We start from the raw sequence: 17,646 nt of genomic DNA on the forward strand, positions 1-17,646 counted from the left end.
CACACACTCTCTCTCTCTCTCTCTCACACACACACACACACACACACACACACAAACACACACAGTCATTACCGGTGATAGTGGTATGGGATCCTTACATGGGCAATAATTCAAACTTACCTAGAAACAACATTGGTTAAGCTGTAGATATACCAAAATAGCCCTGAGTGCTGAAGACTCAGGATTTTCTTTGTTCACAATCACAATTACTGGAATGGGTGCTGTTCTGAAGTGTAGTTACTGTTGTAAGTGGCATCCAATTTGCACACAGTAAACTCCCACAAACAGCAGAGACAACAATCTGATTTTAGTGACACTGGCTGACAGATAAATATTGACCAGGACACCCCAGTTCTTTTTTGAGATAGTGGCCATGAAATCTTTGGCATCCACCTGAGATGGGGCTTCACTTTACTCCTTGTCTAAAATTCAACATCTCTCGCAGTGCAGCACTCCCTCAGTACTGTACTTGGAGCAGGGATTTCTTCGTGTTTGTAGTGGGTCTCAAACCCACAACCTTTTGACTCAGGCAGGTTTGTTGTCCCTTTGTATCATATTCCAGCTGTCCATCATCTGCTGAAGTTAACAGCCTATGTTTCCAGTAGAATGTGTGAATTTGGTCCCCTAATTTGGACCATGTGCCAACATTTCCCCGACAAAAATCAAGATTCAATCTCGTATTCGCTGCAATTTTTAATCTTTGATGTTAATCATTTCATTCTTCCCACCATAGGGACATGAGCAACAACAGGATCAGTTCGTTGACCAACACGTCTTTCATCAACATGAGTCAGCTGACTACCCTGTGAGTACCTGTAGCTCTGGATGGTACTGATACACCACCTCCTTCTGTCCAGGGTCACTAACTCTGCTTGCGTGTATTCCTCGAGATTGCATCACATGACCTCCTGCCCTCTCATCTCTCGGAGCTTTGAAAGGCTCATTTCTTCCCTTCCAATTCCAATAGCTTTAGAAATGATAAGCAAATGAAGTCATTTTTCTAAAAAAAACACACACCATTATTTTCTGTTTAATAGGGTTCACTAAATTGAGGGTTGCAAACCCCAATGGGGTCACTAGTCAAGAGTTTGGGGTCATATAAATCGAGACAGCAATGGCTGGTGTCCAGTTCAGTCTGATTTTTGACAACTGTGAGGCTGCCCCTTTAAATCATTGTGTGTTTATTCCATTGGTGGATGCGCCCTAATTGACTTATCCCAGAGACCTGACTGCTGCTGTAAAAAAAAACCCAGTGCAAAGGGAGGATTCTACCCTGTCAAATCCTTTCAGAAGTTTTTATGCGTCAATGGGATCATCTCTCATTCAGAGGTGCAGGTGCTACACACTGTCACAGCTGAGATATCAACATAGGGTATGGAACCTGGAGAAGGGAACAGAAGGTGGGCTGTGGGACAAGGAACAGTAAAGTCCAGTTGTTTTTACCTGCATCTAACTGCTCCATTTTCTTTCCCTGCTTTTTATTTTCCCAGGATTCTCAGTTACAATTCCTTACGATGTATCCCTGTCTCAGCGTTCCAGGGTCTTCGCTCTCTCCGGCTCCTGTAAGTCCTGTTTGGAAAATACTCACCATCTTTTCCACACAGTAACCACCAGTTGGGTGGATTTTGTGATCAGGTCTGGTCTCTAGGGGCTGATTGGCCTCCTGACAATAAATAGTACACTGACAATAACCAACAGTAACTTGGTCCAATACACTACTCCCTGTGAACTGGCTTCCCAGTGAGCATTGGCCTCACTGCATTGCAACACTATGACTCCAACATGAGGTGAGTTGCTAAAATCACCATTCAGCCCTGGATTGATGTGTGTCTAACTTGGCACTAAATTAACCAGTGCATTGGCCAGTAGCTCCTCAAACGTTCTCATCCCTATTTTCAAATTCCATTTCATAGAATCCCGCACAGTGTGGAAACAGGCCATTCGGCCCAACAAGCCCACACCACCCCTCCAAAGAGCACCCCACCCAGACCCAGTATTCCTGTATTTCCCTTGTCTAACCCACCTAACCTAAACATCCCTGGACACTATGGACAATTTAGCATAGCCAATCCACCTCGCCTACACATCTTTGGACTGTGGGAGGAAACCGGAGCACCCGGAGAAAACCCACACAGACACAGAGAGAATGTGCAAACTCAACACAGACAGTTGCCCGAGGATGGAATTGAACCCAGGTCCCTGGTATTGTGAGGCAGCAGTGCTAACCATTGAGCCACCATGCCGCCCCAAATCTCTCCATTTCCTCACCCTCCCTAACTATGTAATCTTTACCAGCCGTAAAACCCTTCAAAATCTCTGTGCTCCTCTTCTTCTGGCCCCTTAAATATTCCGAACTTCAATTGCAGGAGCACCGGCAACTGTGCGTTTTGCTGCCTGGGCCCCAATCTCTGGCATTCCCTCCCTAAGCCGCTCTTTACTTCTTTAAGAATCACCTTAAAATCCTGTCTTTGCCCAAGCTTTTGTTTGTACGTCTTGTAACCTTCTTTCTGACTCGGTGTCAGGTTTGTCTGGGACGCTCCTGGGAAGAAATTTGGGATGTTTTACTATGTTACAGTTGCTATATAAGTGCATGTTGTTGTTAATGTCTCACGAAGGCTAAGGGACAGGAAATGAAAGGGGACAGAAATACATAGGAGAGCAGCAAATGAGGGAATTGGTGGCTTTGTACTCAAGAGTCGCTCCATCCGAACAACAGGCTGTGCCTTGATGGGGGAAGGGAGGATAGTCAGAATGTGAAAATAAATGAACAGAGGAGGAATTGGAGCAGCAAATTACCAAGGAGCCATGTGTACCCTTTGTGTGTGAATACCAACCAGAGCTGCCTATATCTGAGTATCAGTCTGTCCTGCTGTGGTGGGAAGGATGTGATGGTAACTAATTGCCTGTCTAAAACACAATCACCTTTATGTAGTGTTAGCTGACTTTGAGTGACCTGGAGGATGGGCAGTGACAGCAGATCAGAGCCTGAAGGGAGAATGGCAAGGGAGTATCTCTAAAAAGCAGGTTATTTTTTGATTCATACTAATTTCTAAATCAGTGTCGCAAGTAATGTTTATTCGCTGGTTCCTCATCTCCAGATTGCTACTGAAATACAGTTCCGGAAAGGCCTGACCCTCTGTCTGTCCCTTGTTCTCCTGCCAAAAACCCTGGGCAGCAAGTCATATTGCTGAGTCCAATCTTAGTCTGTCCTGTCTACCACTCCCGTTCACACATTCACATGCACTCTCAGATATCAACTAGATGTATCAGTGTGGTCACATAATGATTAATATTCTCCCCCTCCCCTTGAACCCTGCTGAAAAAGTATTATTGAGAACTAACATTTAATACAGAGTTTTCAAGGCCTGGCCTCCTTTCTGGCGTTTCTGATCCCCAGTGGAATGTAGGCTGACATACGACTTGTAGCACTCTTTCCTCTGCATGACTGCAAGTTTCCTATTCTAATTTGCTCAGTTTTAAAAATTTAAATCTGTAACTATTTATTGGTGCTGCATTTGGAGGTTAAAAAAATCCAATTCTGTCCCATACCTCCTTTTAGTTCCACAGCAGCAAGTGAAAAATGCACATCAGTTATGACCCTGTGCAGTAATTCACAGTTGCTGTCTGCTGTTTCTTCTTACTTCCTCCATGCTATTTGTTTCAGTAGCTAGCTCTCTTACAGCGCTCTGACAATTTGTTCATTATCAGTTGTACCGCAAGTATAATGGCTGCATACAATGGAACTCACAGCAAACTTAGAGGTTATATATGAAGTATACAGCCAGTATTTTAAGTACAGTTACATTTCTCCAAACAGTTCCTCTGTCAATCACTTTCTCTTTCTTGGCTCTGTGCTTTCTCTCACCTTGACTTTGCCTTTCTACTATTATTCAATTGTTTTTATAATTAATTAATAATTAAATTCAATTATCCAACTCACTACTTAAGATGAGAGAAACACTAAGCAAGTTATTTGATGTAATAGAAACAGTGAATGTTGGAAACTATGAATAACGATATGATATCAGGAAATTTATTAAAACTGTTTATGATTTGGCCAAGCCACATGGATTTATGAAAGGCAGATTGTGTTTTATAAATCGACTGGAGTCACAGGTAAACAGGGTGGTGAAGAAAGTGTTTGGTACGCTAGCCTTTATTGGTCAGTACATTGAGTATAGGAGTTGGGAGGGTCATGTTGTGGCTAACAAGACATTGGTTCGGCCACTTTTGGAATACTGTGTGCAATTCTGGTATAGGGAGGATGTTGCGAAACTTGAAAGGATTCAGCAAAGATTTACAAGGATGTTGCCAGGATTGGAGGGTTTGAGCTATAGGGAGAAGCTGAATAGGCTGGGGCTATTTTCTCTTGTGCGTTGGAAGCAGAGGGGTGACCTTATAGAGGTTTATAAAATCATGAGGAATATGAATAGGGTGAATAAACAATGTCTTTTCCCCTGGGTAGGGGAGTCCAAGACTAGAGGGTTCAGGTTTAAGGTCAGAGGGGAAAAATTTAAAAGGGATCTAAGGGGCAACTTTTTCATGCAGAGGGTGGCGCATGTATGGAATGAGCCGCCAGAGGAAGTGGTGGAGGCTGGTACAATTACAACATTTAAAAGGCATCCAATGGGTATATGAATAGGAAGGGTTTAGAGGGATATGGGCCAAATGCTGGCAAATGGGATGAGATTTATCTAGGATATCTGGTCACATGGATGAGTTAGACTGAAGGGTCTGTTTTCATGCTGTACATCTCTATGTTGCTATAACTGTTAAATTTATTGAGATTGAAACAGGTAGGATAGTTAGGGGTAACCAGTGGATGTGGTGTATTTGGGTTTTTTTAACAGTGCTACAAGACCTCATTACACAGAATCCGGGTTTATGGAATTGGTGTTACATATTGAATATTATGTTAACTGGATTTTAATTATTAAAAATCATGGCATTTGAACATCAATGGCAAAACCAGCATTTGTTTCCCATTCTGATTCGCTCTTAAGGAGGTGGTTAAGAGCCACTTTTTGAACCACTGCAGTCCATCTGATATCCACAGCAGTTTGAGTGCCCTGATAGAACATTTCAGAGCAGTAAAGAGTAAGCCACATTGCTGTGGGTCTGGAGTCACATGTAGACCAGACCAGGTAACAACAGTTGATTTCCTTGCCTAAAAGGCGGCAGTAAACAAAATGAATTTTTTACAACAATTGATGATAGTTTCATGACACCATTACCGAAACTAGCTTTCAATTCCAAATTTCACTTATTAATTGAGTTTTACAATCCAACGGCAGCTATGCTGGGATTTTAAGCCATTTCCCCAGAACATTAGCAAACCTCTGATTATAGTCTAATGACAGTGCCACTACATTACTAATGAAGTGTCCAAGGGTTAATCCTCTGGCCTAAGCTATTTACAATCAATGGTTGAGTAATATATTCAGGTTTGCTGATAATGCAAAGTTAGGTAGGAAGCTAAGCTGTGAAGAGGACACAGAGGCTGCAGAAAGATATAGACACTTAACTGACTTATCAAGAAAATGGAAATCATCTATTTTGGAAAGAAAACAAGAAAAGCATAATATTATTTTAAATGTTGAGAGACTGAAAATTGTTGGCATTCACAGAACCAGGGATGTCATTGTACATTTATAACGGAAAGCTAACATTGCACATGAGGCAAGCAATTAGGAAAAGCAAATGGTATGTTAACTTTTAGCACAAAGGAATTGGAGTATCAGAATAAAGAAGTCTTACGACTGTTACACAGGGCATTAGTAAGATCACATCTGGAGCATTGTGTGCAGCTCCGGTCCCCTTACTTCAGGAAGGATTTACCATAGAGTGCAATGAATATTCATGACATTGATTCCTGGGATGAGAAGATTATTGTATGGCCTGGGATTGTTGTCTTTGGAATTTCAAAGAATGAGAAGTAATGTCATTGAAACATAATGTATTAAATTGAAAAGTAAAATTTGTGATGGACTTAGCAGGGTCAAGACTGTGACATGTTTTCCCTAAACAGGGAGACTAGAACACTGGGTCTCAATCTCAGAGTAAGGTGTAGACAATTTTCCGTGTGTGTCTCTTTCCCTGTCAATCTCACTTTCTCTCTGCCTCTTCATAGAATTGTATAATCCCCGCAGCCCAACAAGTCCACATTGACCCTCCAAAGAGCATCCCATCCAGACCCACCCAATCCCTGTAACCCTGCATTTCCCATGGCTAACCCAATCAAGCCTGCACACCCCTGGGCACTCTGGGCAATCTCCCCTGGCCAATCCACCTAATCTGCACATCTTTGGACTGTGGGAGGAAACCGGAGCACCCGGAGGAAACCCAGGCAGACGCGGGGAGAATGTGCAAACTCCACCCAGACAGTCGCCCGAGGCTGGAATCAAACCCTGGCGCTGTGCGGCAGCAGTGCTAACCACTGAGCCACCGTGCCACCCATCATTTTCTCACCATCTATCTGCCTTTCAGTATCTCTCGTTCACTATTAGTCCATCACCATCATCAAATACACATCATTTCAGATGCCTCTTCACTTGTGTCATGAAGGGACATAGCGTGGGATTTAATGTTTTCACTTCAGACAACAATAAAAAAGCTTTGGGAAGAGCATGGGCATTTCATTTTGTTTCCCCTTCCTTGTTTTTGTACCTTTTTGGAGAGATTCCCTTACTCTGTATGCTGTGTACTGCCCTGCTGTTCAGAGAACAGTTTCCACAGTCCAGATCCCCATTCAGCCATAAACTGGCAAATTATTTAACAGGCCAGTGCTTTCATTAACACTCAGGAACAGTGTCACCTGACAACCTGCTGAGTGCTCCTGGCAGTAGAGAGTTTAGTAATTACAGCCGTCATCGCTCACTGAGTAAGGTACTGACTCAGAGAGATTGAAGCACAGTCTGTTAATTTGACATTTTAATGCAGACCAAGCCTCACCTATAAATGGAAATGGAAACGCTAGAGAAAATGCAAAATCTTGCACAGAATTGAAGCTATAACTATTGGGATGGGTTGAACGCTGGGGCATTGTGCTGACCTTATGGAGTTCTTTAAAATGATGAATGAGCTTGATAGGCTAGATGTAGAGATGGCATTCTCACTATTGAGGAGTCCAATGCTACAGGTCATGAAGATAAGAGATTCAATAATAAATCCAACAACAAACAGTAAATAAGTATGCAAGGAGAAAAACATCTTTCGCATAATCAGACAGCATTTAATTTCAAGTGTCTTAAAAGACTCTTGACACTGATTCCTGGGATGACAGGACTGATGTACAAAGAGAGACTGGATGGGTTAGGATTATGTTCATTACAGTTTAGAAGAATGAGGGAAGTATCTCATAGAAACGTGTAAAATTATAAAAGGACTAGACAGTGTAAACGCAGGATGAATAGCCCCAGTGACTGGGGAGTCCAGAACCGGGACCTGCAGTCTAAGGATATAGGTTAGCCACGATCATACTGAATGGCAGAGCAGGCTCGAAGGCCTGGATGGCCTACTCTTGCTCCTATTTTCTATGTTTCTATTGATGCTGTGCTTCTAAGGCAGGTGACTAAAAGATTGGCCAAGGAGATAGATTTTTAAGGAGAATCTTCAAGGAGGAGGAAGAGGGGAATTCTAGAACTTAGGGGCCTTGGCAGCTGATTGCAAGGACACCACTTGGTGGGATGGTGGGATACGCTAGAGGACCCAATTTGAGGTAGCCCTGAGGTTTCGGAGGGTTGCGAGGCTGGAGGCAGTGACAGCAGCAGGGGAACAGGTTTATGTGAGATCCTTCACAGTGAAAGGGCCCACTCAGCACTCTGTGCTGGTGGATAAGTAGTTTTTGCAGGATCCAGTAGAAGGAGGAGATACAAATATACGAATTAGGAGAATGGGTAGGCAACCCAGCTCCTTCAAGCTGCTCCACCACTCAATAAGATTGTGGCTAATATGATTCCTCCAAACTCCCACATACCCCTGATAACCTTTCATCCCCTTCCTTATCCAGAATTGACCTAGCTCTGTTCAAAGACTCTGCCTCCACTTCGTTTTGAGGAAGAGGGTTCCGAAAACTCTGTGAGAGAGAAAAAAAAGTTGCCTAATCTTTGTCTAAATGGGCGACACCTTATTTTTAAACAACGATGCTGAGTTCTAGATTCTCCCAAAAGAGGAAACATCCTTTCCACATCCACCCTGTCAAGACCCCTCAGGATCTTAGATGTTTCAATCAAGTTACCTCTTACTCTTCGAAACTCCAGAGATACAAGTCTAGTGTCTCCAACCTGTCATCATAAGAAAACCTACCCATTCCATAGATTGGTAAACCTTTTCTGAAAATTTTTCAATGCATTTGTATTCTTCCTTAAATTGGTACACCAATATTGTGCTCAATGGAATTATGTTTATGTGTTTGCTCTTAATGGAATGATTGGGAAGAACTTAACCCATTCTGTATAATGCATTGATCATAGAATAGAATCATAGATCATAGAATCCCTATAGTGTGGAAGCAGGCTCTTCGGCCCAACAAGTCCACATCGACCCTTGGAGCATTGAATGTGAAAAGGTTTGGTATACTGGGAGTGACCAAGAAGGGGTTTGATCCATTGGAATTCTGTACACTTAAATGGATTGGGAAACACTTTGGCCTATTGGGATTGTGTACACTGGTAGTGACTGGGAAGAGGTTTTGATTAATTGGAATTCCACACACTGGGATTGAACGGGTAGGGGATTGATCCATTGGTATTGAATGGAAAGGTGTTTGGCCTATTGGGATTCTGTACATTGGGAGTGAATGGGAAGGGGGTTGAACTATTGGAATTCTATATTTAAACTACAGTCATGTCTGTCTTATCTGGTCTCCTGAATGCTTAGTACACATTCTAATGTACATAAGAGCAACTAGCAGAAATATTTGTATCATCTATAACAATAGGTGAGGTGCTGGAGGACTGGAGGACTGGAGGGTAGCTAATGTTGTGCCCTTATTTAAGAGAAGCTGTAAGAAGAAGCCTGAGAACTACAGCCCTGTGAGCCTTCATCAGTGATGGGTTAACTGTTGGAAGTGATTCTGAAAGATAGGATTTACATGCAGTTGGAGAGGTAAGGACTGATCAGAGATAGTCAGTATGGCTTTGTGTGTGGGAAATCGTGTCTCACAAACTTGATTGAGTTTTTTGAGGAAGTAACCAAAAAGATTGATGAGGACAGAGCTATAGATGTTGTTTACATGGACTTTAGTAAAGCCTTTGACAAGGTTCCAAAGGGTAATAAAGATAGAACACATGGGACTCAGGGAGAGCTTGCCAATTGGATACAAAATTGGTTGATGGTAGGAAACAGTGGGTGATGGTAGAGGGTTGTTTTTTGGACAGGAGGCCTGTGACCTGCAGTGTTCCACAGGTAATCGGTGCTTGGTCCAATTTTGTTTGTATTTATATAAATTATTTGGATGAGAATATAGGAGACGTAGTTAGTAAGTTTGCGGATGACACCACAATTGGTGGTAAAGTGGACAGTTGAAGAAGGTTATCTAAGATTTCAAAGAGATCTTGATCAAATGGGTCAATGGGCTGAGGAGTAGCAGATGAAGTTTAATTTGGATAAATGCGAGGTATTGCACTTTGGTAAAACAAACAAGGACAGGGCTTGTACAATTAATGGTAAAGCCCTGGGGAGTGTTGTCAAACAGAAAGATCTAGGGGTTCAGGTACATAATTCTTTGAAATTTGTGTCACAAGTAGACAGGGTGGTTAAGAATACGTTTAGCACATTTGTCTGCATTGCTCAGACCTTCTGAGTATCGGAGTTGGGACGTCATATTGAGGTTGTACAGCATATTGGTGAGGCCTCTTCTGGAGCACTGTGAGCAGGTCTGGTCTCCCTGCTGCGGGAAGAATATTATTCAGAAACAATTTACCAGGATGTTGCCTGGAATGGAGGGTTTGAGTTATAAGGAGTGGCTGGATAGGCTAAGATTTTTTCACTGAAGCCTAGGAGGTTGAGGGGTGACCTTGTAGAGGTTTATAAAATCTTGAGGGACATAGGTAAGATGAATAGCAAGTGCCTTTTCCCTAGGTTGGGGGAGTTCAAAACTAGGGGCATATTTTTAAGGTGAGAGGAGAAAGATTTAAAAAGGACATGAGGGCAACTTCTTTACACAGAGAATGGTTTATGCATGGTATGAACTGCTGGAGGAAGTGGTGGATACAGTACAGTTACAACATTTAAAAGATATTTTGATAAATATATGAATAGGAAAGGTTTGGAGGGATATATCCAAATGCAGGCAAGTGGGACTAGTTTAATTTGGGAACATGGTCAGCATAGACTAGTTGGACCGAAGGGTCTGTTTCCGTGCTGTATGGCTCTATTACTCCATCATTCATTATGGCACCAATATCTCTTCTTCTGCCTTTTCCCACACAGGTCACTACATGGGAATGACATCTCTACACTTCCAAAGGGAATCTTTGCTGATGTGGCCTCTTTATCACATCTGTAAGTGAAAGAAATGTTCATTTGATAATGCAGATTAAACATAGGTCGCTGGTTCCCTAAAGCTTCTTTACACCTGTCCACGCAAAGATCTATGCGAGTTAGAGCAGTAGCTGCCAGAGCTCTGACCTATATCACAGACTGACCTTGCTCCAGGCAGCTGTTGATGTTCTGGTGTCAGTGTTGGGTCCTCTTGGAGACAGAGACAGAGAGAGAGAGTGCGTGTGTGTGAGAGAGAGAGAGAGTGTGTGTGCACGTGTGTGTGTGTGTGAGAGAGAGAGAGACAGAGAGAGAGAGTGTGCTTATGTTTGTGTGTGTGTGTGTATGTGTGAGAGAGAAAGTGTGTGTGTGTGTGAGAGAGAGAGACAGAGAGAGAGGACATAATGTGTGAGAGTCTGTGTACGTATGTGTGTGTGGAACCATGGCCCTACTTGTGTGTGGGTTTGTATGCATGTGTGTGTGTGGGTCCGTGTCTGGGGGAGGGTGTGGGTCTGGGTCTGGGGGAGGGTGTGGGTCCGGGTCTAGGGGAGGATGTGGGTCTGGGTCTGGGGGAGGGTGTAGTTCTGGGGGAGGGTATGGGTCCGTGTCTGGGGGAGGGTGTGGGTCTGGGTCTGGGGAAGGGTGTGGGTGTGGGTCTGGGTCTGGGGGAGGGTGTGGGGCTAGGGGAGGGTGTGAGTCTGGGGGAGGGCGTGGGTCTGGGTCTGGGGGAGGGGGTGGATCTGGGGGAGGGTGTGGGTCCGGGGCTGGGGGAGGGTGTGGGTCTGGAGGAATGTGTGGGTCCGTGTCTGGGGGAGGGTGTGGTTCTGGGGGAGGATGTGAGTCTGGGTCTGGGGGAGGGTCTGGGGGAGGGTGTGGGTCCAGGTCTGGGGGAGGGTGTGTGTCTGGGTTGGGGGGAGGGTGTGGTTCTGGGGGAGGGTGTGGGTCCGGGTCTGGGGGAGGGTCTGGGTGTGGAATGGGGGAGGGTCCCATTAGTGCTAATTCCCTCACTCCAGACAATGTTTTTTAATTCATTCACAGAATGTGGGTGTGACTAATGATGTCAGCATTTGTTACCCATCCCCAGTTGCCCTTTGAGAGCAATTACAGTTACCCATATTGCTGTGAGTCCGGAGTCACAGGGCAGCAGACTGAAATCCTTAAAGGGCACAGTGAACCAGATGGGTTTTTAATTAGTTCATTAATTTTTAAATTGCACCAGCTACAGTGGGATTTGAACCTGTAGACTTGAGCATTTGCCTGGATTACAAGTACAGGTGGTTCTCGATTATGAATGTCTGACTTAAAAGGCTTGTACTTTTGAATGTGATCCGATATAGGGGTATATTAATAGTAATTTTGAAGATTCGACAGATGGAAGTTTCCTGTATTTATGAATGGGGGCTATTTGATATTATCCTGCATTGTGATCTGACTTGTGAATGGACTCAAGAATGGAACCTATTCAAAACCCAGGGTCTGCCTGTAGATTGACATTACCATGAGGCTACGGTCTTCTCTTGTCTAATTCCAGGAGAATTAAATGGGTGTCAGATGAAGGCAAAACCAGGGTCAACCATGAAGCACTTCTCAGTTTCCACTAATAACAGTATGGCTCATGACTGGAATCCAGAAACACATCAACAACAATGCATTTATATAGCTGCCTCCTCACCTTGAAGTGCTTCACAGCCAATGAAGTACTTTTTGAAGTCTGTTGTAGTGTGGGAATTGCAGCAGTCCATTTGCATATAACAAGATCCAGATAAGGACCAGATAATCTGTTTTTAATGATGTTCACGGTGTATCAAATCATAAGGGGTCTGGACAGAGGAGAAAGTGAAAAGCTCTTCCTGCTTGTGAAATGATCATGAATGAGGAGCACAGATTTCAAGTGATTGGAAAAAGAAGGAAATGTGAAGTGAGGAAAAGATTTCTTCACGCATCTAGTGGTTTGGGTCTGGAGTTCACTGCCTGAGAGTGTGACAGAGGCAGGTTCAATTAAGGCTTTCTAAAGGGAATTCATACTTTTATTTGAAAAGGAATAACTAGCAGAGTTGTGGGTAGAAGGCTGGAAATTGGCGCTAAGTGTGTTGCTCATTCAGCGAGCAGGTGTGGGTATGATGGGCTGAATAGCCTCTTTCTGTGCTGTAACAGTTCTGTGATTCTGTTCAGTTGTTGGATAGATATTAGCCAGAGCATCAGGGAGACCTGTCCTGCTCTTCTTCAAAAGAGTGTCATGGAATCATTCTCATCCTCCCCAGAGAACAGATGGGGCATCAGTTTAGCATCTCATTTGAAACATGGCACCTTTGACAAGGCACCACTCCCTCAGTACTGCACTAGAATATGGACCTAGTTGCTGGGGTCATATCACTGGAATGGGTCTTTTTTTTAACTTATAGCTTTTAGATTCAAGCAAAGACTTTCCCCATTTGAACAGCTCATCACTGGCTTAAAGGCAGGACGTCCTGAGGCTATGAAGGGCAGTAGACAAATACGAGTCTTTTTAATGCTCATAGAACATTTTTGTTATTCACGCGTGGGACGCGGGTGTTGCAGGCTGCGCCAGCATTTATTGTCCATTAATAGTTGAGAAGGTGGGGGTGAGCTGCCTTCTTGAACCGCTGCAGTCTGTGTGCTGTAGGTAGCCCCATAATGCTATTAGGGGGGGAGTTCCAGGATTTTGGCCCAGTGACACTGAAAATGTTCCCCTTTATACTGGAGAAAAAGCTTAACATAACCTTTTATTTTAACTTCCCCAAAAGCACTTTGCATATGCTGAGTTACTTTTCAAAGTTCACAGATTGAATAGACAGGAATTTTGCACAGAGTACAATCCCACAAGTTTCCACGAGGGAAAACTGCTTAGCTGTTTCTGGCACTACTGAAGGAGAAAGAAACTTCAGAGAGTTGCCTTTCTCATAGTGTCACAGGATCCTCAACCTCCATTACAACAATTTGACATCACTTCCAAGGGCGCACCACCCTCTTAACATTGCACTGGGAATATCACCTTCAGTGTGAAATTTGAACATACAACCTTCTGACTGAGAGTGAGAGTGCTATCCATTGCACTATTACTGATGCTAACAGAATGCAGTGTGCTGTAACTAATTTAGAGTTATAAGATGGAGTATAACATTACCTGAATTCCATTCTCCCTCTTTCTCTTGTAGTGCCATTGGAGCTAACCCCCTCTACTGTGATTGCAATCTTCTCTGGCTTTCAGACTGGGTCAAAACTGGGTATAAAGAGCCTGGCATTGCCCGCTGTGCTGGACCAGGAGACATGGAGGGCAAGCTCCTCTTAACCACTCCAGCCAAGAGATTCCAGTGTCACGGTAAGGAGGCTGCTTTTCCTCTCAGTGCACCTGGAGGTGAAAGCTAGGTGACGCCACAGCTCCCTGAGCCTTTCCCTAACCCCTACGTTTCTACAAGAATCCCCTGACTCCATGTTGAGTTACACCTAGACAGATGCCACTGTGTAAAGCCTTGGACAGCTATGTAGTAGTAGAGTTAGTAAGAACTGTGGATGCTGGAGTCAGAGACAACACAGTGTGGAACTGGAGGAACACAGCAGGCCAGGCAGCACCAGAGGAGCAGGAAAGCTGACGTTTCGCATTGGGACCCTTCTTCAGAAAAATTAGCAGCAGGCCTCAACTGTTCATCCACAAGCTTTCTAGCACATAGACTTCAGCATTGGTCCATGTGCTGGAAAGGGGTGGCACGGTGGCTCAGTGGTTTGCACTACAGCCTCTCAGGTCCAGGGACCCGCGTTCGATTCCAGCCTTGAACGACTGTCTCTGTGGAGTTTGCACATTCTCCCCGTGTCTGCGTGGGTTTCCTCCCACAGTCCAAAGGTATGCAGGCTAGGTGGATTGGCCATGCTAAATTGCCTGTAGTGTTCAGGGGTGTGTGGGTTATAGGAGGATGGGTCTGGGTGGGATGCTGCAAGGGTCAGTGTGGACTTATTGGGCCAAAGGGCCTGTTTCCACACTGTAGGGATACTATGTAGACTCCAGATTCAACAGTGATTGACATCAACTCCTGATTCAATGCAGTTCCGTTCAGACAGCAACAGACTTGCATTCAGATAGTACCTTTTACACAGTGAAATTTCCTAAGGCACTTCAACGCAGGGTGAATCAGATTTAATTTGACACTAAGACACATAAGGAAATAATAGGACAGATGATCAAAGATTGACCAAAGAGTTTGCCTTTAGTGAACATCAGAAGGAAGGTGAGGTGGGGAACTGAAGGGTGGGAATTCCAGAGTTCAGGACCCAGGCAGATAAAGGTTTGATTGCCAAAGTGTCATGGAGCTGGAGGAGAAACCTGGAGTGTTCTCAGTTGTTTCATGCAGGTATCTTAAGTTACCATGGAGATGCTATTCTGTATCTTAGTCCCACTTGATGTTACTCAGTACACTGATTTCATTGGCCACTGCTAACTTTGAAGAGATTTCTTGAATACTAGCTGGTCTTCCTGATCATTGCCCAAGGACAAGGAATATAAATAAAATGGACATATTTGACAACTAGAGATAGTAGGAACTGCAGATGCTGGAGAATCCGAGACAACAAGGTGCAGGGCTGGATGAACACAGCAGGCCAAGCAGCATCATAGGAGCAGAGAGGCTGACGTTTCGGGCCTAGACCCTTCATCAGAAAAGGGGGAGGGGAAGGGGGTTTTGAAATAAATAGGGAGAGAGTGGGAGGCGGATAGAAGAGGGATAGAGGAGAGGATAGGTGGAGAGGAAACAAACAGGTCGAAGAGGCGGGGATGGGGCCAGGAAAGGTGAGTGTAGGTAGGGAGTTAGGAAGGCTTCGCTGTCAATACTTCAAACTTGAATGTTAAACTTCAAACGTGCTTCAGTCTCCCAGCTGACCAGGAATTGCTTTCTGTATCACATACCACCATGATGTTGTTCGATGTAGGTCCACCTGAACTCAGCATCTTGGCAAAGTGTAACCCCTGTGTGTCGAACCCGTGTGAGAACCAAGGAACCTGCCAAGACGATCACTCGGATTATTACAAATGCAGCTGCCCGTATGGCTATAAGGTAACAGCATGTGTGCAGCAGTCCTTTCAAACCCTCGGTTCGATTCCAGCCTGTAACTCACTCCCAGGGATCGGTCATTCTGTATATAAACCACCCTGAACCCCTCAATTAGTTTCCAATCTGTAACTCAATCCCGGGGATCTGTTATTCTATCTATAAGTACGCTAAGCCCCTTCAGTTAGATTCCAGTCTGTAACTCACTCCAGGTGATCTGGTATTCTATATATAAACCACCCGAACCCCTCAGTTAGATTCCAGTCTGTAACTAGCACCTGGATATCTGTTATTTTATATATAATCCAGCCCAAACCCCTTGATTAGATTTCAGTCTGTAACTCGTTCCCAAATATCTGTTATTCAATATACAAACCACCCCAAACCCCTCAATTAAATTCCAGTCTGTATTTCACACCCAGGTATCTGTTATTCAATATATAAACCCCACTGAACTCCTCAATTCGATTCCGGTCTGTAATTCACTCCCAGTTATCTGTTATTCTACATATAAATGCCCTGAGCCCCTCAATTCGATTCCAGTCTGAAACTCAGTCATATGACATTAAGTCATGTGACATTCCAGTATAAAAGGTCTGGTTTGACCTCAGTCACTCTCTCAGTATAATGGAGTCAGGATCATGTGTTCAGGTTGTCTGCTATGAGTGTGTACTGTACAGTAACAAGAAGTACACAGAACTGAGAACACATCATTCTGGCTGTGGTACTTGACCCAGAAAAATCACATAAGTCTGTGCACAGTCAAACCGGAAAACTTCACCTTCACCGACAGGGATCACCATCCCTACAGTGAGGGCAGAATCCAACAAGAAGTAACTCTGTATTTTCTCCAATTCTTCCAGGGCAGGCACTGTGAGACTCCGATCAGTGCCTGTATCAGTCATCCTTGTGAGAATGGAGGGACATGCCATGTGAAGGAGGGAGACTCTCAGTCATTCTGGTGAGTGGAGATCTGCTCCGAGATTATCATCTCCCCAGTTCTTTCCGGGACCTAACCGCTCCTGAGCCAAGCTTCTGACACCTTCACTGAGACCGCTCGTGCCATCTGTATAAGGTGCTGGATTTGAGGCCTGCTACTGCACACTGCCTGCTGAAACCCTTAGCCTTGCTTTGGCCATTCCCAAATCCAATTACTCCAGTGCCCTCCTGACTTTCCTCCCAACTTGGCAAATTCTGCTGCCCATCTTACAAATCCCACCAAGTACCCATCTCGCCCAGCCACTGCGCTTTCTGCTTTACACAGGCTACCAGCTCAGTCGCAATTTTAAAATTCTCACCCTTGTTTTCAGGCTGCCCTGTGCTCCTTTTGCTATCACTGTCATCTCCCAGAGCCCAGGCCCACAATGTTCCGAGGTCTCTACAACCCCTTATTCAGCTCTTTGCTGTCGCTGATTTGAATCACTCCACCAGACATGGTCCTTTGCTGGCTGCACTCCGAGCTCCGGGGTCAGTAGGAGATCCAGGCGGGAGTCAAAGAGAGAATTTGGAATGAGTGCTCCTTCTTTAAGTCTTTCTCTCCCCATCCCTGGAAAGACACGACAATGACCCAGGGCTGTAATCTAATCCTGTGTAACACATGTCCCTCTGCCACTGGTGGCTGAGACTGTGGAGATGTGTAAATAATCAGGGAGACTGACGTGCACTGGCTTCCATGGGATGGATTGAATTTGATCCACTGGGTACACAGACACTGACATTCCCAGCTGCTGCACTCAGTAACGTCCCCTCTCCATTCCCCATCCTTTTCTTCCTTCCTTCCCGTCTCCGGTTTTCACTCAGAACCATGTTGGGAGGAGTAGTGTATGGGGTGGGGCATTGGGATTTGGTCTGTCACAGACACTTTCCCCATAATCTCAGCTGCACCACAGCACCGTCCACCCCCAGACCCTGAGCCCAAGCCTGTCCTCACTCTCCTGCTCACTCTCCATCATACTCTACACTGTGAGGCCTCTAGGAGGGGCTCTGCTAATGTAGAGGCAGCACCTCCAATAGTGCAGGGCTACCTCAGTACTGACCCTCCAACAGTGCAGCTCTCCCTCAGCACTGACCCTCTGACAGTGCGGCACTCCCTCAGTACTGACCCTCTGAC

General features: G+C 44.7%; 1 protein-coding gene across 1 annotated transcript in view; it reads left to right on the forward strand.

Moving 5' to 3' along the window:
• The window catches only part of LOC109937818 (slit homolog 1 protein-like), a 200,427-nt gene that overhangs the window by 179,691 nt on the left and 3,090 nt on the right, over positions 1–17,646 (forward strand). The window contains exons 24-29 of the mRNA XM_048609217.1: positions 734–805; positions 1,491–1,562; positions 10,432–10,503; positions 13,656–13,855; positions 15,418–15,542; positions 16,400–16,497. Coding sequence (XP_048465174.1) covers positions 734–805; positions 1,491–1,562; positions 10,432–10,503; positions 13,656–13,855; positions 15,418–15,542; positions 16,400–16,497 — 639 coding nt within the window. The remainder of the gene's footprint in view (positions 1–733; positions 806–1,490; positions 1,563–10,431; positions 10,504–13,655; positions 13,856–15,417; positions 15,543–16,399; positions 16,498–17,646) is intronic.

This window comes from Rhincodon typus, chromosome 20, assembly GCF_021869965.1.
Source record: "Rhincodon typus isolate 14 chromosome 20, sRhiTyp1.1, whole genome shotgun sequence".
NCBI lineage: Eukaryota > Metazoa > Chordata > Chondrichthyes > Orectolobiformes > Rhincodontidae > Rhincodon > Rhincodon typus.